At 34.7% G+C, this 26,136-nt stretch overlaps 1 protein-coding gene and 1 pseudogene across 2 annotated transcripts; both read left to right on the forward strand.

The window, feature by feature from the left end:
- The first annotated feature begins 1,261 nt into the window (after positions 1 to 1,261).
- Positions 1,262 to 6,445, forward strand: LOC142625878 (uncharacterized; annotated as a pseudogene).
- An 8,569-nt stretch (positions 6,446 to 15,014) lies between these two features.
- LOC142625832 (cyclin-L1-1-like) lies at positions 15,015 to 24,079 on the forward strand. Of its 2 annotated transcripts, XM_075799556.1 has the most exons (10): positions 15,015 to 15,188; positions 16,639 to 16,692; positions 18,629 to 18,816; positions 18,926 to 19,007; positions 19,226 to 19,366; positions 19,630 to 19,799; positions 22,004 to 22,277; positions 22,643 to 23,054; positions 23,202 to 23,240; positions 23,330 to 24,079. In XM_075799556.1, the coding sequence occupies exons 3-10, from the start codon at positions 18,665 to 18,667 to the stop codon at positions 23,398 to 23,400; spliced, it is 1,341 nt and encodes a 446-aa protein (XP_075655671.1). In that variant the 5' UTR covers positions 15,015 to 15,188; positions 16,639 to 16,692; positions 18,629 to 18,664; the 3' UTR covers positions 23,401 to 24,079. The 2 variants fall into 2 exon arrangements, with proteins under 2 accessions (XP_075655671.1, XP_075655672.1); XM_075799557.1 differs by lacking the exon at positions 16,639 to 16,692 and having other exon boundaries at positions 15,047 to 15,188.
- The last annotated feature ends 2,057 nt before the right edge of the window (positions 24,080 to 26,136 follow it).

Below are 26,136 nucleotides of genomic sequence, written 5' to 3' on the forward strand. Positions count from 1 at the left end.
TGCTAAGGACTTAATTGGTCAGTTTTGAGAAGTTTTGGACATAGTTGATATTAGCTCAAATCTCAAGACATGTTAGTGGGATTTACCTTTAAAAAAAAAAATCACTCATAAATCAATTGCAACTTCATGAAAAAATAAAATAAAATCTTCTTTCATTTTTTTCCTCTCTTCCCCTTTATAACGTTGCGGTCCTTAAGTTTCTTCTTTGTTCTTTTTATTTCATATACTAAATTTTTCTCAATGGTCAAGCATTTTTCTGTCAAAATTGGTAAGTCTACGCAAAAATTATATTATACTTTCTCTTTTTTTTTTTTTGAGAAACTATTATACTTTCTCAACTACATATATTTTGAATAGATAATTCTATGTTTTTTTTTTTTTTGTAAAAAATTTGGTTATAAATAGAAAATTATGAAACTAAACCTCAAAAAAGAAAAAAAAAAACTCATTGTATGTGCGAAGCGTTTCTGTCCCACTTTTCCTGCTCCACTCTATACTCCATCAATAAAAACTTGTCACGTGTCCACCTAATTAATTAAATACTATCATTATTGATTTATTAATACTACCGTTATTAATTAATAGTAGTATTTAATTAATTAGGTGGACACGTGGTAAGTTTTTATTGGTGGAGTATAGAATGGAGCAGAAAAAGTGGGACATAAGATTTGGTTCTGCGAAGCGCGTGTAATGAGGCTACTATATTATTAATTGAATTTAGTTTCCATTCTATATTTAAACCCTCCAACATCATATTTCCTTTAAAAGGTGTAAAACAATTGATAGTTACATATACAAATATAAATATAATAAATGTCCATTAATAATCACCATAATTAGAATAAAAAAAAAAGATCTGTCATAGTTATCAATTTTATATTGAAGGCAAAAATATAAAAAGAGAAAGGTTATTTTGTTAAACTTTTGTGCATTGGACGACTTTATTTTTTTAGTTAGCAACTAATGGTTTTTTTTTAATATAAGATAAATTTTTTATTATAACTTAATCTAAGTATATATGTATGTGAAGCTTTCTCTTGGAGACATGAATTCCAACCTTCTTCCTAATGTCTCATAAACATTTATACTTGTGAAGTGACCACCACACCAAGGGTGGGTTTGCAATATAAATGGATTAGATGCATATGATATGACATGACAGCAACATTAGTGGGTAATATGAGAGGGCAGAAGTAGTGAGGGTGGGGGAAGTAGGAAAAAATGGTCATGAAGGCTAAAGAGTAGAGGAAGAGGAGAAAGGAACAAATGAAATTCCACTTACCTACCTTCCAATCCAAGAAGGCAGCCGTCCTAATCAGGAAATCCCATATTTATCTCTTTCTCTACAAAAACATGAGAAATACTACTTCGCCGTCTCTCTCTCTCTCTCTCTCTAAAAAGCTTCACATAGTTTTCCTTAACCTTATTCTCAAACAAGCACTGCAATAATAAACAAAGAAACTTATACGTAGCCCTCCACTTCCAGACAAAGAAACAGAGAGACAGAGAGACTCATCCATTCATACAACACCAAACAGCCCATTATTACAGTGAAGAGTAAGACTAGACGAGATAAAAGCATTCATTGTCGGCCATTAAAGCTTCACCCAAGAGTGTTTTTGCCGAGACTGCTGCACAAAGTCTCGGCTTTGCAATCTTTTTCAATAAAATAATACTGAGACGATCTGTTTTGGATTCATTGCACTTTACGTTCCCGGCTTCAAAAGCCGCAAAATGGGCTAGAGATTTTTTTTTTTTTTCTTAGAACTCTTTTCTTTTTAAAAGAAAAAAAAAAAAATCTTGACCTTTGTATCCACTGTATGCCCACCATTTGTGAGTAAAAAAGCCGAACTGGGTTTGTTTTGTTTTCGTCTTTGGTTCATGAATTCCACTGTTTTCAGTTTGTCATCACTAGGAGGAGTCTGTTGGAAGTGGTGGATTTGCTGCTTTTATTATCTCTTTTTTGATGACTGATTATTGGCTTTAGGAGGTATGTTTTATAATCTCTACAATCCTTATTGGTATTTTTCAATTTTGAGAGTTGTTGGGCTCTTCTGCTTACTGAATTTCTTGGTTTTGGTTGGAAATGCTTGTTTGCTTTGTGAAGTTTCTGAATTATGAGTTATTGGGTAGTTTTAATTGATGGATTTATCACTGTTTTGTAATTTTTATCAGTTTTTGAATTCCTCTTAGGCTAGTCTTTCGGTTCTTTAATATGATTGAATGGAATTGCATCCTCATGTCTTAAATTTCCATATTGGTTTGTTGAGTTATTTGAATATTGAATTTAGTTACACTTCATATGATTTATTCATCACTCTTTTGTATACGTGATTGGATTTTATAGCCAGAGTCTTTGTTCTAATTACTATTGAATTGCTGGTGTAATTTTAGAAATTTAATTATCTTCATTTCAATTATGAAATTATGCATGTGCAGGATTTAATGTTTTCTAATTTACGTTGTAGTTTTGATCAAGCCGAGGGCTATTAAAATGTCAAGGAATTTCAATTCAAGGAGCATTTTAGCATTGAGTTTTGTCCTATTTGTGTTTGTTACTACTCTACTTGTTTGTACTTCAGAGGGTTTGAATTTGGAGGGGCAGTACCTCCTAGAGCTGAAAAATAGTCTTCGGGATGAATTTCACTTTTTGGGAAATTGGAATTTGAATGATCAAACACCATGTGGATGGATTGGTGTGAATTGCACTTTTGATAATGATCCAGTTGTTTGGTCGCTTGACTTGAGTTCAATGAATCTTTCTGGAATCTTGAGCCCTACCATTGGCCGTTTGGTCCATCTAAAAAAGCTTGATCTTGGTTACAATAGTTTCACTGGAGATATACCTCGAGAGATTGGGAACTGTTCCAGCTTGGAATATATCTATTTGAATAATAATCAGTTTGATGGGCAGATTCCTGCTGAGTTAGGGAAGCTGTCTTATTTAAGAAGTTTGAATGTATGCAACAATAAAATATCAGGTTCTATTCTGGAGGAGCTTGGAAACTTGTCTTTATTGGTCGAGTTTGTGGCATACACCAACAATCTCACAGGCCCATTGCCTCGTTCTATTGGAAATCTTAAGAGCTTAACTAGATTTAGAGCTGGGCAAAATGCTATTTCTGGTAGCATACCAGCTGAAATAAGTGGATGTGAGAATTTAGAATTACTTGGTCTTGCCCAAAATGATATAGGAGGGGAAATACCAAAGGGGATTGGGATGCTTGGGAAGTTGACAGATCTGATTCTCTGGGCTAACCAGCTTTCAGGGTCTATCCCAAAGGAGCTTGGGAACTGTACGAGCCTTGATACTCTTGCTTTGTATGAGAATGTTCTTGTGGGATATATACCCAAGGAGATTGGGAACCTCAAAGCTCTAAGGAAGTTGTACCTCTATAGGAATGAGCTGAATGGAACAATTCCAAGGGAGATTGGGAATCTTTTTCTGGCATCAGAAATTGATTTCTCAGAGAACTATTTGACAGGTGAAATCCCCTCTGAGTTCAGTAAGATAACAGGCCTTCACTTACTGTACCTTTTTGGGAACCAGCTTACAGGTGTTATACCAAATGAGATCAGTCACTTGAGGAACTTGACAAAGCTTGATCTCTCAATTAATAACCTCACCGGTCCTATTCCGTTTGGGTTTCAATATTTGGCTAAAATGATCCAATTACAGCTTTTTAGAAACTTTCTAACAGGAAGCATTCCTCAGGGGCTTGGTCTTTACAGCCAACTTTGGGTGGTTGATTTCTCAGACAACCAGCTGACTGGAACAATACCTCCCCATCTTTGTCGACATTCTAACCTGATTTTGTTGAATCTGGAGTCTAATAACCTGTATGGAAATATCCCACCTGGAGTCATGAACTGCCAATCATTGGTGCAACTTCGTCTGGTTGGAAACAGGCTTACTGGGAGCTTTCCATCAGAGTTGTGCAAATTAGTGAACCTTTCTGCTCTTGAATTGGATCAGAACAGTTTCTCTGGTCCAGTTCCTCCTTCAGTTGGAAACTGCCAAAAATTACAAAGGCTTCACATTGCTGATAATTACTTTACAGAGTTGCCTAAGGAAATTGGAAATCTCTCTCAGTTGGTGACTTTTAATATTTCATCAAACTTGCTCTCAGGACAGATTCTGCCTGAAATTTTTAACTGCAAGATGCTTCAACGACTTGATCTCAGCCAAAATAGGTTTGTAGGTGCATTACCAAATGAACTTGGAACACTTTCACAGTTAGAGCTTCTCAGATTATCAGAAAATAAATTCTCCGGAAATATACCTTCGGCATTGGGAAACCTCTCCCATCTGACAGAGTTGCAGATGGGTGGCAACCAATTTTCTGGTGAAATACCTCCTGAGTTGGGTTCCCTTTCAAGCCTGCAGATTGCATTGAATCTTAGCAATAATGATCTCACTGGGAGAATACCACCAGAGCTTGGCAATCTTTATTTACTGGAATACCTCTTCCTCAATAATAATCAATTGAGTGGTGAAATTCCTAGCACATTTGAAAATCTGTCTAGTTTATTGGTGTGCAACCTCTCATACAATAACCTTTCTGGACCTTTGCCTTACATACCACTGTTTCAGAACATGGCCATCAGCAGCTTTATTGGGAACAAAGGACTTTGTGGTGGCCCTCTCAGTGATTGCAGTGGAAAATCATCTTCTCCTTTTCCATATTTGAAAAGAAATAATGCTTCTCGGAGTAAAATCATTACGATTATTGCGGCTGCTATAGGTGGGATTTCTCTCATTCTAATTGTAATTATTTTATACTTCATGAGACGCCCAGCTGAGACGGTTCCTTCCTTGCAAGATAATGAGATTCCATCTTCAGATTCAGATATCTACTTTCCTCCAAAAGAGGGGTTTACTTTCCAAGATCTGGTTGAGGCCACGGACAATTTTCATGACCGCTATGTTGTTGGAAGGGGAGCTTGCGGAACCGTTTATAAAGCAGTTATGCATTCTGGACAGATTGTAGCTGTTAAGAAGCTAGCATCTAATAGGGAGGGGGACAGCATTGAGAATAGTTTTCAGGCTGAGATTTCAACTCTTGGGAAAATTAGGCATCGTAATATTGTGAAGCTATTTGGTTTTTGCTATCATCAGGGTTCGAATCTGCTACTCTATGAGTATATGGCTAGGGGCAGCTTGGGTGAAATTCTGCATGGGGCTTCTTCTAGTTTGGAGTGGCCAACTCGGTTCACAATTGCTCTTGGAGCTGCTGAAGGTCTTGCTTATTTACATCATGATTGCAAACCAAGGATTATTCACCGTGATATAAAGTCCAATAATATTCTACTTGATGACAGCTTTGAAGCTCATGTTGGTGACTTTGGTTTGGCTAAAGTAATTGACATGCCTCAGTCTAAATCAATGTCAGCGGTTGCAGGATCATATGGGTACATTGCTCCTGGTAAGCTTCATTTAAGCCTTTCAGACTCACAGAAAATACTGTTTAATTATCATTTGTCTATGAGACTATTGCAGATAAAAATATTCTTTAATAAGGTTAATAAAAATACTGTATATGCATTTAGTTATCTTTACTAGACCATTATAAGGCATTTTGTTTTTTAATATTATGAAACTTTCACACTGTAAATAGAAAAACTAACACTATCAAGTTAAGCTTAGAGGGGAAACCTCTTCACACACATACACACACCCCACATGAATTGCTTTGCCAAGTCATGCTTTTTCTCTATTATGATAGAGATTTATTTACTTCTAATAGGGAAAATGACTTTTCATCATGCAGAGTATGCATACACTATGAAGGTTACAGAAAAATGTGACATCTATAGCTACGGGGTTGTTCTGTTGGAGTTGCTGACCGGGAAAACTCCTGTACAGCCACTAGATGAAGGGGGTGATCTTGTCACATGGGTGAGAAACTATATTCGGGACCATTCATTGACATCTGGGATACTTGACCCCAGATTGAATCTTGAAGATAAAATTACAGTTGATCACATGCTTACTGTCTTTAAAATTGCTTTGATGTGCACGAGTATGTCCCCTTCAGAACGGCCATCAATGCGGGAAGTTGTGTTAATGCTTATTGAGTCTAATGAGTGAGAAGGAAACTCTACCATCTCCAACTTATGATCTTCTTCTGAAAGTTGATGCCTTCTGTAAGTATGTGACAATTTTGAGTTTCTATTAACTGAGATGATTTTTTGGTGCTGATTCTTCGAATTGATCACAACTGCAAAAATGATAATCTCTTGTACATTTTATTCCCATTAGAAATTATCATTACTGGACTTTTTTTTTGGTTAGTTTAAGGGGGTAATTGATGTCTATCTTTAATACTGTATTTCCTTTTGTAAGATACATTACGATCACCCTGGTGTACAGTTGCGGTACCATTCTATGTGTATCTTAAACGTCATCAAATTGATTACATTTGTTGAATGGTGATTCTCTTTATATCCAAGTGTAATCCTTTCAAGGATGTGAATCGATTCTTGTTCACTATCCTAAAGAACAATGGAAGAGTAAGTTGATTCAAGTTGAGAAAATGAAAATAAAAAGTAGATGAAGATCTAAAATACATTAGTAGTAGTGGTTGTAGAAAATGAAATGTCAATTAAGAAGGTGATAGAGAGTATGATTTTGAAGATGATAGAATCGCTAAAAGGAATTCATATGATCAATCCTGATTAGTCTGTTGAGAATTCATGGTTGACCCCAAAGTCTTGAGACTAAGTAGTCAACCATGAATTCTCAAAAAACTAAGTGCACCTTTACATCAAATCTCTAACCATGATTTTTTAAAATAAGTTTTGGCCCTAAGAAGAGGGTTAAGTTGATTTGAATTATTTCCTTCACTTAATGAGTTATGGTTCCTAATAGATTGTGCTACCTTGGAGTCTTTGAAATTATATAAAGTAGCTGTAGATCTGTGCATTGTGCATGGTAATTTTTTTTTTCTTTAATGGTGGTCTCTTTCTTCTTCTTCTTCTTCTTCTTCTTCTTCCTTTTTTATTTTTATTTTTAAAAGGTATATGCATCGTTTTTAATAGCTCAAAGACAATGAAAAACCAATTGACTAATTCATAAATCACACACTAGAGTACCTTTAATATCCTAAACAATTTATAAATTACTGTCCAAATCCATCATACAGCCATACTATCAAAGAATGAACTACAACATGAATTACCTTTTGAATTACCACTCAAATTATTCACAATTGTTGGAAGAACTTAAATTAAAAAAAAATTGTTATCTCCCCAAAAAAATGTTTTCATAAAGTTTTCTCATGCAACGTTACAATGCATAAAAGGAAAACCAATAATTGTTTATATACCTTAATTATCTTTTTTAATAAAATTTATTATTAAAAAATAATACAATTTTTTTCAAGAATTCAATTTAGCAAAAATGTTGTTGATACTCATTTTTGCGACACATTTTCTACAAGCCTGATTAGACCAAGCTTGATTAGACCAAGCCCGACTTCCTTGTGGGCTCAATTCATGTATTATATTATTATTATTTTTTTTTAAGTATGACCCAAGCCCATGTGACTTATTGGGGAAAACGAGGAAGTGTGGTTTGGAGGGTAAGGGTTGGTTCCTTTCGGACCTTTTGCATGAGCCCAGCCTATGCGTGCTACCAAGTGAGTAAGGGATACTGGTAGCACCTCAAGCTCATGGAGGAGGTCTTGTATCCAAAATTTCTACTCAAAAACATATTTTATGCTCTGGGTGACTGTGACCCAAAGTTTCTGCCCAAACCCTTTTTTTCCTTTAAACATAGTTAGCTCCCATTGCCTAACTCCATATGCTAGCCCTCACTTAGGTGAGCCTTCCAATGATCTGAAATTTCTGACCAAAGACAACCAATTAGAGAAAACTCACTTTATTTCCAAAATCATGCTAAAAACATACCAAATTCTTCCCTAAACAAAAGCAACCCATGCCAAAGCACCAAAATAGTATCATAGGGGATAAAAGCCTCTTCCACTACTCAAAAACCAGTCAAGAGTAACACCCCAAACTCTATATAAAACTCTCTCTTCAGCTTATAAAAAAACCAACCACGTTCTACCTAGAGACTTGAAATTTCAGAGCAAAAACTCATTTATCCAGTCAACAATCTCACAATTCTGAACCTCAGAGGTGGAAATATGGGTACAAGGGAATCTTCCCTCTCTTCCTCACAACCTCTCTCAATTTCTTCTTCTCGGTGACTGTGAGTCGAAGTTTCAGACCTGTTAAATCACGTTTTCCCCATAGAGCTGAAACTTGAGAGTAAAAACCCACTGAGCCAGGAAACATTCTCACAATTCTGAACCTTAGGGGTGAAAATATGGGTACAAGAGAACCTTCCCTCTCTTTCTCACAACCTCTCTCATTTTCCTCTTCTCGATAACTGTGGGTCGAAGTTTCAGACATATTATGTTTTTATACTTTTTCTACACTTTTGTTATTAGCATTTTGATTTTCTCTTGTAAAAGCACCATTAGCCTTTTGTTCATTATACATTTGGAATTTTGGACTTGATTCTTCATAATAAATACTTCTCAAGAACCCAAGGGGAGATTTGGGCCATTCTCACATTTTTTGCCCTTGTCGCAAAACGTCCTCGACAAATGTCATTTTTAGTAAAAGTTATTTATAACATTTTTTTGTATCATTGAAAATTATATAGAATTTGGAAATTATTCTTTCAATTTTAAATAAACTTTCTCAAACGCATTTTTTTATACCATACAATCCAAAAGGTGGCTCATGATGGTTGTAACTCATTTTATTTTTTATACAAAAATTAAATTTTATATTGATTGTATTTGTTAGTTCATATTATTCCCATAATATTTTCTGATGTAAAATATTTTAAAATAAGCAGATTATATGATTGACTAATTTGTTAACAATTGTTAACCTTTGTTATCGTTATTCACATAGTACTTTAACAATTGTTAACATTATATAAAAAATTTTATAATAATTTAATCTTCTTATTCTCAATGATTGTTTTCTCTAATTAATTTTTATTTTCTCTCCTTTTTATTACTTAATTGTAGCATTATTATTGTTACACTCCAATTGAGCCATATTAGTGGTTATGTGATTATTTTTTTTTCCTAATTTTTCCTATAATTTTTTTTAAAAAAATTACACATTTAAGATGAAAAAAAATCTCCATTATTTAATAATCAAAATTTCATCTCTTTCTTAATTTTAACTCTTCTCATTATTAACTTCTCAACTTATTGTTACACTTTTTCTAACCTTTTTCATTTTTACCTTTTCATCTCCCCACTAATATTCACCTTAATTCATATGTGGTATAATGTACAATTTATTCTTAAAAATTTACTCAAAATAATTTGTTACCCTTAAAAATTGAACTATTTCTAAAAATATAATTTATTCTTCTTATTCTCAATCGTAGTTTTCTCTTTAAGATAATTACATTGTATTTTTCAATTAATTTTTATTTTCTCTCATTTTTTTTATTACTTAATTGTAGCATTATTGTTGTTACACTCTAATTGAGTTACATCAACGGTCATGTTATTATCATTTTTCTTTCTAATTTTTTTTTATAATTTGTTTTAACATTTACTCATTTAAGATGAATTAAAATCTCTATTATTTAATAATCAAAATATCATCTCACTCTTATTGTTATACTTTCTCCAACCTGGAAAATTATTAGGTACTCCCGAAGTACCATAAATGCGTAGTCCCTCCTCTCACATGAATGGTGGGTCCCACCATATATTTAATTAGTGTGACCCACCATTCATGTGAGTAGAGAGAGTACGCATTTATGGTACTTCGAGAGTACACAATAATTTCCCCTCCAACCTTAGACATTAAACCGTTACATTAATCATGTTTAATAAACTATTATTTTAGTGCATATGCACATGTACAAGATGTATCACATAAATTTAATAAATTCAACTAAAAACTAAAGTGAGCATTAGCTGACTGGCTATTGGAAAGTATGCCTTTTGTTTTTTTTTTTTTTTTTTTAACTATAAAAAATGGCAATTTTAAAATATGCCTTTGGAAAAAATTAAAATATCACAATTAAACGTTTGATTTTAGGCTAATTTGTTTGTCTGAACAATTTTTGAGAAATGTGATGTTTATAACATTTTTACAACAAATTCTAGGTGGTAATTGTTATTAATTCTAACTTACATATCACTAAAATTGTTTTTTTTGTCCATTGGTAACCTTGTCATTTAGAATTTGTTGTGAAAGTGTTGTGAAAATGTTATGAACATAGCGTTTCTCACAATTTTTTGATTCAATCTTTTATGGACCAAAATTTTAAAGATGTCAAACTTTATTTTTAATGTACTCAAATTTTTATTTAGGATGTTCAAGTTTTTTTAGGATGGTCAAGTTTGTTTATTTGCTTGTTTTGTTTGCTTGTTTTTTTTTCCCTAGGGTAGCCTTGGGCTTTACCGCTTTATCCACTCATTAACCAAACCCTTATTTAAAGATAAAAACAAAAAGTAGTAGTAAGAAATAGTTCATTGTGGACTGGAGGTACTGCATTAATTGATTTAATTCTAATTCCAGTTATAACAAATGTCATACCGTCCGGTCTTAGGATTCCATTCATGGACCAGTTGGTCTAGTACTCCACGTACAAAGGTTACATATACGTTGATCTCAAGTCTAAATCTCATGTACCACCTTATATACTTCACTTTATACTCCACCAAACATATCTAGCCATGTGGGTAGATGATTATTAAACACAAAGGGAAAACTTGACAGAGTCATGATATTTGGTTGAAATGCTCTAAGAGATTTATACTACTCATTACTATTTTCATGATGTATTACTTCTCGCAAAAGCGCCATAAACGTGGTTCTTTAAAGCAAATACTGAAGGCAAATGTTAGAAAGACAAGGATTATTCAGGGTCCGTTTGGATAGAACTTATTGCTGAAAACTGAAAACATTGTAGCAAAATAATTTTTAAATGTGTGAATAGTGATGCGGGACCCATTTTTAATAAAAAAATTGATAAAAAAATATATGAACAGTGCACGTACAGTGCGCATAGTATGCGCACAGCGCACTTGTCCCCCTGCAGCAGAAGGAAAAAAAAAGAAAAAAAAAAAAGAAGCAAAACGCAAAACGTGGAAAATATAAGTTGAATCCAAACGTCCTCTCAGTCCTACAAAAAAAAAAAAAAAAAAACCAAGATTCTGTAAACAGAGTAAGTAATTTTGGGGATTATATATAACAAAAGGAATTATAGAGACCTTAATTTTCATTTTAAAAAAAAAGATGTCATTGTTGATAGACGTGGGATGCCAACCCGTGATGACTACAAATTTATCCCAAGATGGCCTAAAGAATTCTTCAAGTTCAATAGTTGAACTTATTTGGTACTCTAGACTAGAGACAATTCATGATCAATGTATTTTAGTTATGATTGAGGTTATGCATAGGGATGGCAATGGGGCTGGTCAGTGCCGAAGGATGAGGTTTTCGTCTCTGCCCCGCTCCGCCCTGCCCCGCCCCGCATGATGGGAAAAACTTTCTCACCCCATCCTTGTCCCTTAGGGTCTCGTAAAACCCTACTCCACCCCGTAAAACTCTAGTTTTTGTTAATTTGCCATACAATCAGTACAATTTTTTATTAATAAAACATATTTTATTAATAAAAATATGGAGAAATTGCATTTTACCCACCTGTGGTTTGGCTCGTTTTAATAGTGCTCACCCGTGATTTCAAAGTTATCACTTAACCCACCTGAGGTAGCCTTCGTTAGACCTCCGTTACCTACCTTTGCCATTTCTGTTAAAAAATCCCCTTTACTATATAAGCCAAAATTAGAACCCAAATAAAACCCTAAAAGGAAGAAGAGCTCTCTCTCTTTCTCTACCTTAGAATCCCTAAAAATCCCCAAACCCATTATCCCTTTCTCTCTTCACTTAGATTGCCAAATTGAAATCTGAACATTTGCAAGCAATGAGGTGTATTGAAGCTTGGGTTTTCCTCTCCTATAAATTTTCTCACCAACCAAACAAGAGTAAATCCCTAATTTTATCAACTTGTGTTCACCACGCCAAAAAAAAGAAAAAATGATTGCAGGTAGAGAGAGAATTGCAAGCAAGCAAGTCTCAAGTCTTGGCGTCAAAGCACGCAAATATTAGAGCCATGGAGCAAAGGTGCTTGATACTCGAGCAAAAGATCGCATCTTAGAATTTCAAGATATCGGCCCTCAAGTCCCAAATTGAAGGCCTCGATGCGAAATAGTGTTCAGAATCGCAAGATTTAAGGTGAGTGAATTTAATTTTAGCCCAGTCTCCTTCACACTCTCCACCATCTCCTCCTCTAGCTTCTTCTAAGGCTCCGGTGAGTCCTCCATCTTCGATTAGTACTCCACCTGCTGAAGCTCCTGGACTGGCTCAGAGTGGCGCCATTTTGAATAGAGTTAGGTTTGCTACTAGATCTGTGGCTGTAGCAGTATTCGCTGCTGTTTTGGTGTTTTAGACATTTTATGTTTTTTTGGGTTTAGGCGTTTTATCATGGTATTGACTATACCCATTAATATAATTCAGCCACAAAAAAAAATACCTATTAATATAATTTCTTCTTCATTCTTTTAATTCCGCAATTGGTGTTAAATATTGTGAAATTTTTATTTTTGAAAGTCTAAGGAAACCAACTTTATGGGTTTGAATTGCGATTACATAGAAATCAATTGGTGCTTGAGTTCAATAAAATATAACACACAAAAGGATTAGGTTGCTTTTTATATGAGGTTGCTTGCAAGTGTTCAGATTTTAGTTTGGCAATCTAAGTGAAGCGAGAAAGGGATTATGGGTTTGTGGATTTTTAGGGATTCTAAGGTAGAAAGAGGGAGAGAGCTTGTTCTTCCTTTTAGGGTTTTATTTGGGTTCTAATGTTGGCTTATATAGTAAAGGGGATTTTCTAACAGAAAGGGCATAGGTGGGTAACAGGGGTCTAACAGAGGCCACGTTAGGTGGGTTAAGTGATAACTTTTAAACCACGGGTGGACACTGTTAAAACGGGCCAAACCACAAGTGGGTAAAGTGCAATGTCCCCTAAAAATATATTTGAAATTACAACTAAATTTATCCCATCAAATCAAATCAATCTTTAGAATAAAATTGAATAATATATCCAAGCGTTTAACAAGACAATAAAAAAAAATCACATAGTATAACACATAACATAATAAAGGCAGAGAACCACATTGGGTAGAATAAAATAAGCTAATATTGATATATTTGTTTAAATAGTAGGGTTTTAGGGTATGAAAAATTTATAATTATAGCTCTTAACAATGCGGGTGGGGCGGGGACAGGGAGGGGTGGGGCAGGGTGGGGCGAGGCGAATCTAAAAAGTCTAAACCCATCCTTGTCCCACCTCATGGTATGGGGTTAAAATTTTGCCTCATCCTTGCCCCATCACCTTTGTGGGGCGGGAAAAACTCGCGCAGGGGGAAGCGGAGAGGGGCGGGTTAAGCGAGACAGGGCAAAATTGCCATCCTTAATTATGCACTGACAAGTTCTCCAAAGTCGTGTCTTGGTTTCGTCTTATAATAGGAGGTTACAGTTACAACTTACACATGATTACTTTTTGGTGTTTCCACCAAGTTATGTATAGAAACTTAGCAATCAAATTTTATTTTAATGGATTCTAAAAAATTTAAAAAAAAAATTGTAATGAGTTGTTTTTGGTAGAAATTAAAGTTTTTCCCATCATTATGATGGATAGAGGTTGTTCTTATATCATATTTTGAGATGAATGTTGTATATTTGATCAACAATTAAACTCTTTATATTTATTTTCAATCTTTATTTTGAAGTAAAATTTCTTACTCAACCTTTATTTTGAATTAGAATTTATTTTTCATCATTATTTTTGATTAAATACTATGGCTCACATAGACACATACCTTGCTGGAATGGATCACTTACTTGTCGGATCTTGTCTATTGCTTGCTTTATTAACTCATCCTCACAATCTTTTCACATTTTGGACCACTTTCAAGTTGTCGGAAAGGTAACTAAAGTCTTGTCTATATCCCATGCTCCAAATTCTTGAGAAATTGTAGATGGTGTCTCTAGCGAGATGACTTATTTAAGAGCTCACAAAATTGTATGTAGTGCTTGTTTGGAATGAATTATTTTCCTCAACTTATTTTACTATTCAGTTTATTTTTGCTACTATTTATGGGCCCTACTACACTTTTTGGTACTATTTATGGGTCCCATTGTATTATTTCAACTAACTTTTTTCTTTATTTATAATATTTTCAGTAAAAAAATTTCAATTTTAGCAAAATAAACAGATTCCAAATGGACAGATATTCTTGCACTTGGAGTATATTAAATATCCTTATGGATCCACCCATTATCAAATGTGGTTACTAAAAATACTCAACCACTATTTAAATTACTCCACTATCCAGTTAAAATTTAAATGAGAAATTTAAAGTTTAAACTCACTTATCACCCATGATCATGGTGTATGAGTTGGGTCAATTTCTAACAATTTTGAATTGAAAATTCTAATTTTAATTTATTTTCAATTGATTTGACCTTTATTAAGGAAAGTGAAGTTTTGTTGAAGTATCGGGTTAGCCTTAGCAACTAGTATTTCATATTTGCAGCCTATATATATATATATATATATATATATATATATATATATATATATTTTTTTTTTTTTGGTTGAGAAACACGCACATATAACTGGATTCAGATCCTCTAGAGTTTCTAGGGTACTCTACCAGTAGATTTCATTAAATCCTAACCACTCTTTAATGATTTAATGGTTTAGATTCTGCCATATCAGCATTTCATTAATAATGTTCTTAAAATAATAAAATAATGTTGTAAACAAAACAATTAAGATGATTGTTAATGAAATGCTGACATGGCAGAATCTAGACCATTAAATTATTAAAGTGTGGTTAGGATTTAATGAATTCTACTTGTTAGAGTAACTAGTTCTAGAGGATCTGAATCCCATATAACTCATTTAAAAAGTAACTTCCTTGCTTTTCTTCACACACTCGCCCACTCCTCCGCTCTTGTCTTCCCTCCCTAATCAACCGGTTGCCGTGGTTAGCATCAAGTTTTTCGAGAAGCTCCTCTCCGCCACCGCCGCAGCCGCCGCGCCCTTTCGGTTAAGCCAGAATTTAGAGGTAATTGCTAACAAATTTCAGTACAAATCTAAGGTGGGGTTTATGAAAGGGCTGGGATTATAAGTTTAAATCAGGAATATATAAAATATAGAGTACGATTAGGAGGAAAATTTGTGTCTTCCAAAACCCCACCTTGGGTTAAGGAAATCTCACTTTAAAAAAAAAAAAAAAATCTTTTTGGTGGTCGTTTAATTGTTAACGGAGCTGGGTTTTGTTAATTTGGGATTATGGAATGTGAAATTGAAGGTTATGGTTGTGTTGATAAATGGATGGGTGAGCATGTGAACAACATAGCGAATGGGTTGGGTCCAATTCATTAATTGGACTGTTTTGAGTTTTTGATAATTCGATTGTTGGGAGAGGGGGATTTGAACCTTGGACCTCTCTGTAGGAAACACCAGCAGCTGCCAGTTGAGCTACAACCTGTTTTGAGTTAATAGTGAATATTGGGAAATTGCCTTGAGGATGTGTATTCTATTGTCTTTTTGGGTTTTTATTGAGCAAAGTAGAGAGGGAGGTGTGATTGTGAAACAAGAGCTTTGTGTGGGGACAAATCCCCCTTGAGTTATGGTGCTGTAACGTCTTTAGAAATATTAGGATTTTAAGTTTTCATGGGCTGGTTGAGGACAAAGTCCATAGTAAGATATATGTTTGAGCTGTAACTCTTAATTGGATGTGAGTTGCACTTGTAACTATTGGATGTTGGGAGGCCTATTGTCCTTTTGATAGTGTTTTTTTAGTGTCATCAGATTCAGGGTTGTCATTATGGTACACAAACATGGTTTCTTTTATTCCCTTTTAAAGCTATCCAACAATGCATAAAATGGGTCTTTAAGAGACCACCAAAAAATGGCCTTGTTGTGGTAAAAGCATGGGCATTTTGAAATACTTTTTAATGTTATTAAGTGAGGAGTTTGGTTTTAAAAAAAAAATATATTTTTGGGTTCCTTAAATTAGGCTTTACTGTTTAAAGTCCAGGCCCTCCAGGGTTCAGGCCAGCATAGGTAAAATAATTTTGAAAAATTAACCTTAGCTGTGGAAACCTTATTTTGGAGGTTTAAGGATTGGTTAGTTTAATATGTAAAGATTGGGTTTTGGTGTCTATTTAGGGCGATCATGGGTTTGAGACATTGAGGCTTATGGTGGACAAAAAGTGGAGTTTGTTTGGTGCCTTGGACCTCTTTGGGTTTTATTTTTATTTTTAATGGGTTTGAAGGTTTGAGCACATAGTAAGCATTATATTATATATGTATTCATGCCGTGCTTATATTTTTGTATTGAATTAATTTCCTATCACTAGAGGCATTTAACCAATCCTTAAACCTCCAAAATAAGCTAGTATACCTAGGTAGAACCCTAATATTTTATCAATAAATTTTTACTTATCAAAAAATGTATTGGCAGTTTTAGTCTTGTGCCTATTTGACATGGTTGTGCTATTCTTCATTAGGTTCTTGTTGGCATCACTTGGAGTACTTGAATTGAGCTTGGTTAGCATTACAAAGTAAGCAGAATTTGCTGATTTGGGATTTTTTTAGAGACATACTACTCTTCTCAAACTTATTGTTTTCAAAGGAAATAAGAGTGCTACTTGTATTCAAATATTATGCTAAGTATCTTGTTATGATGTGAAAGTTTTTGCAAATATACATTTTACAAAGAGATCTTGTAGGATGAGATAGAGGAAGACTCAAAATAACATTAGTATAAGGTAAAGCAAAATGACTTATCAATTAAGGAAGTAACAAAGTATGATTTCATACAGAATAACATTAGAGGAGTGTTTTATTTTCTGTGTTGTATAATTCTTTGTGCGTTTTTCTTTCTTCTATTTTTGCATTGCACAGATTTTGGGAATTAGGTCAAATTCTCAACAACATTAACTATTTTATTGAGGATCCATAGCCGACCCCAAAAATTTGGGATTAAGGCTTGTTGCTGTTGTTGTGGTGCATGTGTTCAGTGAGGCATTTCATATGTATATATGTTTCTAAAATATTATAGCTCCAATTATCTATTATTTTCTTTGAGAAATTTATTGCTCAATTTTATTCATGATGTTTTGAAAATGTATCGTAATAGGTGATTTTGAATGCTTACAGAAATCTTCATGTTGAGATGTTTCCCTTTTTAAGAAATTACTGTTTGACTATTCATTATGTTTTATAAATGATTTGATATTTGTTCATTTTTACTTGCAATGGTGTAAAAGTATAATGATATTGGAAGTATATGTTTAGGAAAGGTGTTTCCCATCGTTTTGCTCTCTTTTCTCCCAAAATATCATTCTTATTCCCTCATTGATCTTTGTATTACCACCACCGCTGACTCCCTCCCGACGGGTTTAACAATGCTAGGAGCTGGAGACCCACTGGGTTCGGCACATGGAATATTTGAAGTAATCTCCAAAATTTTTCAATTGGAATGCTTGATTCACGTTTATACACAATTAGGTCAGAAATAATCTAAATACAATGGAAGTTGGAAGTTGTCATTTCAAAGGGCTGGAAAGGTTGAAAGTCATGATTTTGGATTATAGGGCCAAAACCCCATGGAAGTAGTGTCTTCAAGTGTGGAATTTCTAAAATTTATCTAATGTGTATGTTAGGATGAATATGATGATTTCATTTGCGAATTTTTGTTGTTGTGTTGATAACTTGACACTTGGTTGCTATGAGTTGTAGTAGAATGCATTATGTTGGCCCAACCCTATGGTGGCCAAGAATGCTGAATCCTACATAAATGTTTTTAGTAAAATTTGACTTTGTGGGTACTTGAATACGTCATGAGTGTTAGAGTTAAGTTTAACCTTATGAAATGGGTGATGGAAGGCCTTAAAGACTTCTACTCAAGGTCCAGAGGTGTCTTGTTAAGTCTACATTAACTGAGAATAATAAGAAGAGGGGGGGGGGGGGTGAATTGTAGTCTTTTTCATCAATTGGAAATGAAGACAAACTGGATTTATTAAATTTTCTCCAAAATTAAATACAACTAAGCTGCATTAATTTCTTTTATTCCCCCCCCCCTCTTAAGTTTTTGTTAAGCATGCATATTTCTCTCTCTATAAGCGCATTGGAATATTCAGCGGATGATTTTGTATTCTTTGTTTCCAAACTGTTTAACTAATTTACTGACAATGGAAGAAAGGGGTTAATGAAGGAAACTCTTTTGGATTTTGTGTAAATACAACTTTATTTTGTTTTATGTATGTTCTTGTTCGGCACAGTTTAGAGGGGTGTTTTATTTTCTTAGGTTCCAAACTGGTTAACCAGTTACTAATTATAAAAGTAAGGTAGATAGGTTAGCTCTTTTGGATTTTGTGTAAACACAACTTACTTTATGGTTTTACAGTAGTTATAGTTCATGTGAATTTTTGTTTCCACTTATTGGTTTATGCATGTTAATTCTTGAGACTAAAATTTTGATTCATTATTTTGTAGCGGTTTGTTGAAGCTTGTTGAGTTCTTACGATTAGAATGATATACACGGCGATTGACAACTTCTACTTAACTGATGAGGAGCTAAAGAACTCACCATCTAGGAAAGATGGTATAGATGAAGCGACTGAAACTATCTTACGAATATATGGCTGTGATCTCATCCAAGAAAGTGGCATCTTGCTTAGACTGTATCCTTTTTTGATTCCTTCATATATTGAATATATGTTGGTATATGAAATTGTATACTTTTCGTAATTTTGTTGGTTCATTATGTTGCCTTAATCTTCTTACTTACAGACCTCAAGCTGTAATGGCCACTGGGCAGGTTCTATTCCATCGTTTCTATTGCAAGAAATCATTTGCCCGCTTCAATGTGAAGGTTAAACTTTGTCTCCCATCATTCTCTCTTGCTGAGATATAGATAATAGACAAAGGAAAAGGAATGATTTTTATTTTTTATTTGGAAGTACATTCATGTTCTAGGTTCATATCGATATTGCTCCTCTGCTAATTCAAATATTTGCATTGAGCTTCATTGAATTAAGGTCCGTTTTCTCTCCAGAAAGTTCTATAAAACTTCTATTCCTTGTTTTGCAGAAAGTTGCTGCGAGCTGTGTATGGCTTGCATCGAAGCTTGAGGAAAGTCCAAGAAAAGCAAGACAAGTCCTCGTTGTTTTCCACAGAATGGAATGTAGGAGGGAGAACTTACCAATAGAGCATTTGGAGGTTGGTTCGCAGGTTAGGCATCCACCTTCTTTATTATGAAATTACCATGGTTTTTGTTTTTCATTTTCTTATTTGGCACAAGAATTGAGTTTTCCAAATTTCTTATTTTTTACTTCCCCTCCTTCTTTTTGGCAACCACCAAGTATAATGTCTTTGTTGAATAGGTTTTAATTTTAGAAGTTCATGTGTATTTGCGTTTAAAATTCTTTTTTTTCCTCTAAAAAAATCAGTAAATTCTCATGTTTTCCTTGTTTTTTTCTGTTTCTTTATAACAGAAATATCATGACCTCAAAACTGACTTGAGCAGAACAGAAAGACATATATTGAAAGAGATGGGATTTGTTTGTCATGTTGAACATCCTCATAAATTCATATCTAACTACCTTGCTACTCTTGAAACACCTCCAGAACTGAGGCAGGAAGCTTGGAATCTAGCAAATGATAGGTACTTCTTATAAATTAACTGCTCATGGACACAAGTTATGCACTTTCTTTTCTTATCGTTTGGTTATCCGTTTAACATAAAAATTTTGCATCTAGAATTTTTATTGTTCAATTTGGTCCGTTTGGGAATAGCTTATTTAGCTGAAACTAAAAATTTTTTACTGAAAGTACTGTAGAAAAAAGTTAAATGCTAGCTGAATAGTATAGTGGGACTTATGAATAGTACCAAAAAGTGCAATGAGACTCATAAATAGTAGCAAAATATGCTAAAAACTTAATAAGCTTCAAGTTTCATCACTTCCCAAACACACTAAGTGTCATTTAGTTTACATATGTATATGTTGATGTGTGGGAGCCCCTCCATGGTTTTAAAAACCACTGGCTGGTTCAACCATGAACCGGCCAACAATCCAGCCTGGTTATGCTGAAAAACTGGAAATTTAATAAAATCTGGAAAAAACCAGAAACCGGAAATTCAATAGGTAAATTGAGAATTGAGAACTGGACTGGTTAAACCGGTTATGGATCTGAAAATGCAGCCAAACAGTAGCATTTTCTCTGAAAATGGGTGTGGCAGGTCATGAGGATGGTGATGCAACACTTTACAGTCAAGTCCGCTCAAAATATGGAAATTCTACCTTGTGGGTTCAGGGTAGTTATAGAAATCTCCTAGAGTATCATAAATGCATACTTCCCCATTTTACATAATTGTGGGTCTTACTAATTAAATTCATAGTGGGATCCACAATTTATGTGAGAGGAGGGAGTACGCATGTATGGTACTCTTGGAGTATTCAATAATCTTCCGCGGGTTCATCCCAACTTGCCATTATTGAAAATATGATGAAAAAATTTGTCTTTCTTTTTCGTTAACTTACCATACATTTCTTTTGCAATGTTGTCCAAGTAATCTCCAGAGGGGGTTGGACATAAAAGGGACTCTGAGAGAAAGAGACTTGGCTCTTTAAAAAAAAAAACCATTATAGTACAGAGAAAGGTCTTAAATTTGATGACAGAATAAAGTGGAGTTTGGAGGAGAGGCATTTTGTCTTGGTTTTCTGTGGCTCTCTCTCTCTCTCTCTCTCAAGCTGTCTTAAGGCTTTTACACCAATTCAAAGCCCAATTCAAAGACAAGGTTATGGATAATTTTCTCACGCACCAAAGACACTTCCCATACCTCCTCTCTCTTACCTCTGACCAATGTACCACAGTTGGTAGATTAAGGTTGGATCTAATACCCAAGAAACTTATTAATGTTTTTATTTATGCACCCCTCCTTATTAAATTGATTAGTTAAGTATTTTTATTTTCATTAATATAGGAACGTGAGAAATTTCACTTGAAAAAATTGTTTTAATGTTATGATAATCTTTTTACTAAATATGGCTAATTGTCATACATTTAGAATTTATATAATTTAATTGTATTATTAAATAAAATATTTATTTTGTCACCATTTCGACTACCAGTCCAACCTCAGTTGGACCAAAAAACCAGGATCCAGTCCCTTTTCTGGTTCTCTATTCAGTCTGATTTTTAAATCCATGGGGCCTTCTCCCCCTTCTTTTGACTATCAGAACAAACAATGATTTGTATTCTTCAATCAGCCCCATTTAAGCCCCATATTCTGTTTGTTTTTTATGATCATGTTTATTTGGTGTTTAGACCCTTGTTATTTTTTTGCCTCTCTTTAATTCTTTTTGCTCCTTGAATCTTATAAATGGCCTTTGTATGTTGCTCCTGCCATGCTTGTAGTTTGATCTACTCTCGTTTTCCATCACCCTTTTCTTTTAGATTTATAGCTTGTTTGCTTATGTCCTGCTTTTAAAAGCCTCACTTCTTCTAGGCGCAACCATACTTACCCAACTTTCAACAAATAAGCAATTAGCAATTTGCAAAAAGCTGCATTTGAGGACACTGTTCTGATGATGTTATAGCATAAGAGTGATGTATACCCAAGAAGGCATCTGAAAGTTATTTGTATATTTGATGGCCATACTATAGCGTGCAAGACAGTTGCATTTCTACTATGTTTCAGAATAATGGGTCTAATTCCAATGTACATAGCCTTTCCCTAACTTTTTTTAGTTGTGTTTTATGTCTGCTAATTGTTGTAGTTTTTCCATGTCTTTCACTATGGCTTACAGTTCCATTAGTAATCTGTTAGGTTGAGCAATTTTATTTTTAACATTCAAATTTGGGCAGTTTGCGCACCACTTTGTGTGTTCGATTCAAGAGCGAGGTTGTGGCTTGTGGGGTTGTCTATGCTGCTGCTCGTCGGTTCCAAGTACCCCTTCCTGAGAATCCACCGTGGTGGAAGGTATTTGATGCAGACAAATCTGGGATTGATGAAGTATGCAGAGTTCTGGCTGAGCTGTACAGCCTTCCTAAGGCACAGTACATTCCAGTCTGTAAGGATGGAGACTCTTTTACATTTTCGAACAAGTCAAGGGATTCACAATCTCAGCCAATTCCGAAGGTACTACTATTTTATTGTTGTACTATTTTGAGTTTCACTGGAAATATAAAGCTTACAAATGCTCTTCTACTGTTTTTGCAATTTTCAATTCCTCAGCAAGTGTTGCATTTTTGTTTGTCAACTACTGCTGTCTTATTTCCAGTGATTCTTGCTATAGAGGTTAGTTGTTAGACCACCTGACAGCAGCACTTGAATTCTCTGTTTAGAGAAAGGATGGCAATTGTAAAGACTTAAGAAAAATTGGTCCATCTTAGCATGGGGTTTTTATTTTCATTACTGTTCTATAAGAACTTCCATAGACTAGGGAGAATTGAATCACTTAAGCATGGTGGGATATTTGTTTCATTGCTGTTCTACTTTTACAGGAAATTTCACAGACTAGCCCTACAGCTAACATTAAGCCAGTTTCAGCAGCAATTAATTCTGAATCTGTTGGAGCCAAAGAAGTATTGGTTAGAGCAGCCATTGACAAGATGAAGGATTCTAAGAAAAGTGATGATGAATCAAAGAACATGTCTGTTGAGGGGGAGGCAAGAGAAGAGCCTCTGCCAAAATCTAATTCTGAACTCAAAACAGAGGCAAGTAGGGAAAGGAACAGGGAGAGAGAGAAGGAGAGGGAAAGGGAAAGGGACAGAGAGAGGGAGGACCGAATAAAGGCTCGGGATCGTGATAGGGGCAGGGATTCTGACCGTGAACGGGATCGAGAGGAAACAGAGAGGGACAGAGATAAAGCTAAGGATCGCAGTCATCGTTCGAAGGATAGAGGAAAGGATTCAGGTATGTTTACAACCAAGTTTATTCATGAACCTGATGCCATTGTTATTACTTGTTTTAAGGTTGTTTCTTTGATTTTGTATTGTGGTCTAATCTTTTCTAATTGTTCTCTGATTATCTATTGATATACTTTTTCTCTTGTGAGTGCAGGAGGACATTCGGGGAAATCAAGACATCACTCATCAAGAGGTATACATTTTGTTTCCCTTTGGTAATTTATATTCAATATGGTTTCTTGTTTAACCATAGGTCCATCATCTGAACCTCTTCATTTTCAGATCGTGACTACCACAGTTCCTCTTATTCTTCAAGGGAGAAGGATCGCCATAGACATCATTCATATGCTTAAACCTGTCTTCAAGGCATGCTAGTTGTATATTGTATCTATCTTGATCATCATGTCTGCAAAGAGGAAATAAGTACTGGGGGAGAGAGAAGCTCATCTCACTTGAAACAAGAATAATTTTGACTTGAAATGTACCACCTTAATTTTGATGACTGATCTGTGGTCTAATCCCAATGGTTGATCTTGTATTCAGCCCTCTGTAATGCAGGCACAACTCTTGTAGTGCTTTCCTCATCTTCTGGCTATCTGCAATAGCTTGCTGCATTATTGTATTATGTTGCAGGAGCTTGCCACTTCATGGGACGTGCAGCAATTGGTAGCTGGTACTACTTGGGAGGTGCCAGCCTTGGGGGGTCTGTCTTGAATGCTATACGAATGAGAATCCGTGTTCATTTGATATCTTTGTCAAGTTTACACCCCCTAGAAATGCATGCTGGTTGATGTGCCTTGCATTGCTGCTATGTGAACAGCTTATGTTTTTTGTTAAACATCAGACTATATGATATGTCAAAGATTCCTCACTGATCCCATTTTTCCGCACCAGTGCTGCTTGTTTTATAGATTTTTTGGGTGTAGTTGTACATGTTGAATTGCTCTTATTATATAGCAAGAGTAATGTTATTGCAGCCGAACATGTTCTCGTTTTAGTGTTAATATCTTATTACAACGGGTTCTTTGGATACCCCTATGTCTAAATTTTTTGGATATGGTTTACTTAAAATCATGCTCGACTCTTGAGAGTTCTAGAATCCATGCCTTGACTAGATGTTATGTTAGCTTTCCTTCCAAATCACTTTTCTTAGCTGTCCTTCCAAGTTACTCAGGCAAATATGCGCATAAACATGCACACCATTTCCAACTATCATTACCAACTGAACAACGGGTAAGCAATGCTATTGACTGAAGTATGTGTAGCATGAGAATTGAGATTAAGTGATCAAGAGATCTATAGGAGCATGAAATGTGATGGGAATTGCATGAGTTTATCATTCCCCAAATGGAAGCCTCCATGCCTAATTAACATGAAAGAATGTAATTCATTATATCAATTAGTTTTGGCATGAGACCAGAAAGCCTAAACAAGATCCTGGATTCCCTCACAAAGGTGCAGTTTCCAAGACAGTATGACAAGGGAGTAGATTACCCTAGAGAAGTTTGAGACCAAGAACGAGCCTAAGACACTGAATTGAGAGCAATGCTGTCTTTTTACAAATTTAAGAAAATGGTCATACAAATAGCAAGTTGTGGTATGAGATAGTGTGAGAAAATATTAGGCCAAAAATAAAGAAGACTTGTAAAACAACCAAATTCATTCTTAGTGTTACTAAAACTTGATTATAATGTCAATTACATTACATGTAGCTCAACTGGTACATCCAAGTGTTTCTAACGGAATGTCCATGATTCAAATCTTCCCATTTCAAATATTGTATTAAAAAAAAAAAAATTATTACATAACCACCACCTAAACATTTGCAAACAAACAGAAGAATCAGTCTTACTCAGTTTGCCACGATTCTTTTCTCACCCAACTAGAATTATCCCAGCTAAGAAAGAACCCATTGTGCTTTACTAGCCAATAGACTGTCCCATGGCTCACATCTCTTCGGGGCTGAAATGCATGCCAGGAAGCAAACCATCTTTCCCATAGAGCTTCACAGTAATATAATGACTTATGTGTTACATTCCACTGGTAATCATCACCGACGTTGAGCGTGTACTCTCCGAGGTTTGTATCTGTACGTGGTGAGGTGCATTGAATCTTCATCGGTTCGGAGTTGTTAGGCAAAGCGTTGATGACATGAACGACGGCCAAATGATTGTCATGCTTCTCAAATGCTATTGCAATAAGAATGAAAGACCACGCAAGAGCAAGGAAGAGAAAGCAGCTCCATGTAGTCATTTTGTGAATATTGTTGCGCTTGTGAGGATGCATAGAATATGGAAGCCTAGACTCTACAACATAAATATAGAAAAAATATATATGTCACTATGTAATGACTGTTGAGTACAAAAGATGGGATTTTGCGTACTCGTCAACCAAGATTTGAGCCCATTTAATCCTTTATATTAACTAAAGGGGATATGTAGTGGGTGCTCTTTATCTCACTTTATTTAAATTTTGATTGAAAATCAGAAACTAGCACATAATTGTTCAAATTAGCAATTATCTGATAGTTTTTTTTTATTTAATTTTTTTTTAAAGAAGAATTATATGATAGTTGTTGCAGAAACTTATCAATAAAGTATTATTATGAAAACTGGAGAATCAATTAATTAACTAAATTTGAACTAGTTTTAGTGAAAACAATCATTCATAATTTTATAATTGATAGAAACCATTAAGGTGGGAGACACAATAATAATGCAGGCCATCCCTTTTCTTGGCATATTGAAATACTATAGTACTACTTACTTATTAAAACAATTGAAAAGCCTTTCTTTAATTAATTATTAATTCTACTAGAGGGACACTAATCAACAAACTTATGTGAAAGGCTCCCTTGGCCCTGGAGAGTATAGATGACTTCCTAAATGGTGGAAACTCTTCAAATGGTATCTGCTACCACGTGTTTCATGTACACAATTATTTGTCAAAAGTTTTATGCACGAAAAGTTTTCAATTAGAAATAAAAATAATGAATTCCACCACTAATTTAAATTTAATTGGACAAAACTTGAGTCCACTTACTCCAATACATAGGATACGTAGACCAAAATTAGACAGGAGTCTAATAT

This window comes from Castanea sativa, chromosome 2 (genome assembly GCF_040712315.1).
Source record: "Castanea sativa cultivar Marrone di Chiusa Pesio chromosome 2, ASM4071231v1".
NCBI classification, from domain to species: Eukaryota; Viridiplantae; Streptophyta; class Magnoliopsida; order Fagales; family Fagaceae; genus Castanea; species Castanea sativa.

What these genes read in the sequence shown, in the direction of transcription:
- LOC142625832 (XM_075799556.1), top strand. Translation starts at nt 18,665, where the DNA reads ATGATATACACGGCGATTGACAACTTCTACTTAACTGATGAGGAGCTA. An exon ending in AATCTCAGCCAATTCCGAAG is followed by an intron (nt 22,278 to 22,642) that starts GTACTACTATTT and finishes CTACTTTTACAG; the next exon opens with GAAATTTCACAGACTAGCCC. An exon ending in AAGACATCACTCATCAAGAG is followed by an intron (nt 23,241 to 23,329) that starts GTATACATTTTG and finishes CTTCATTTTCAG; the next exon opens with ATCGTGACTACCACAGTTCC.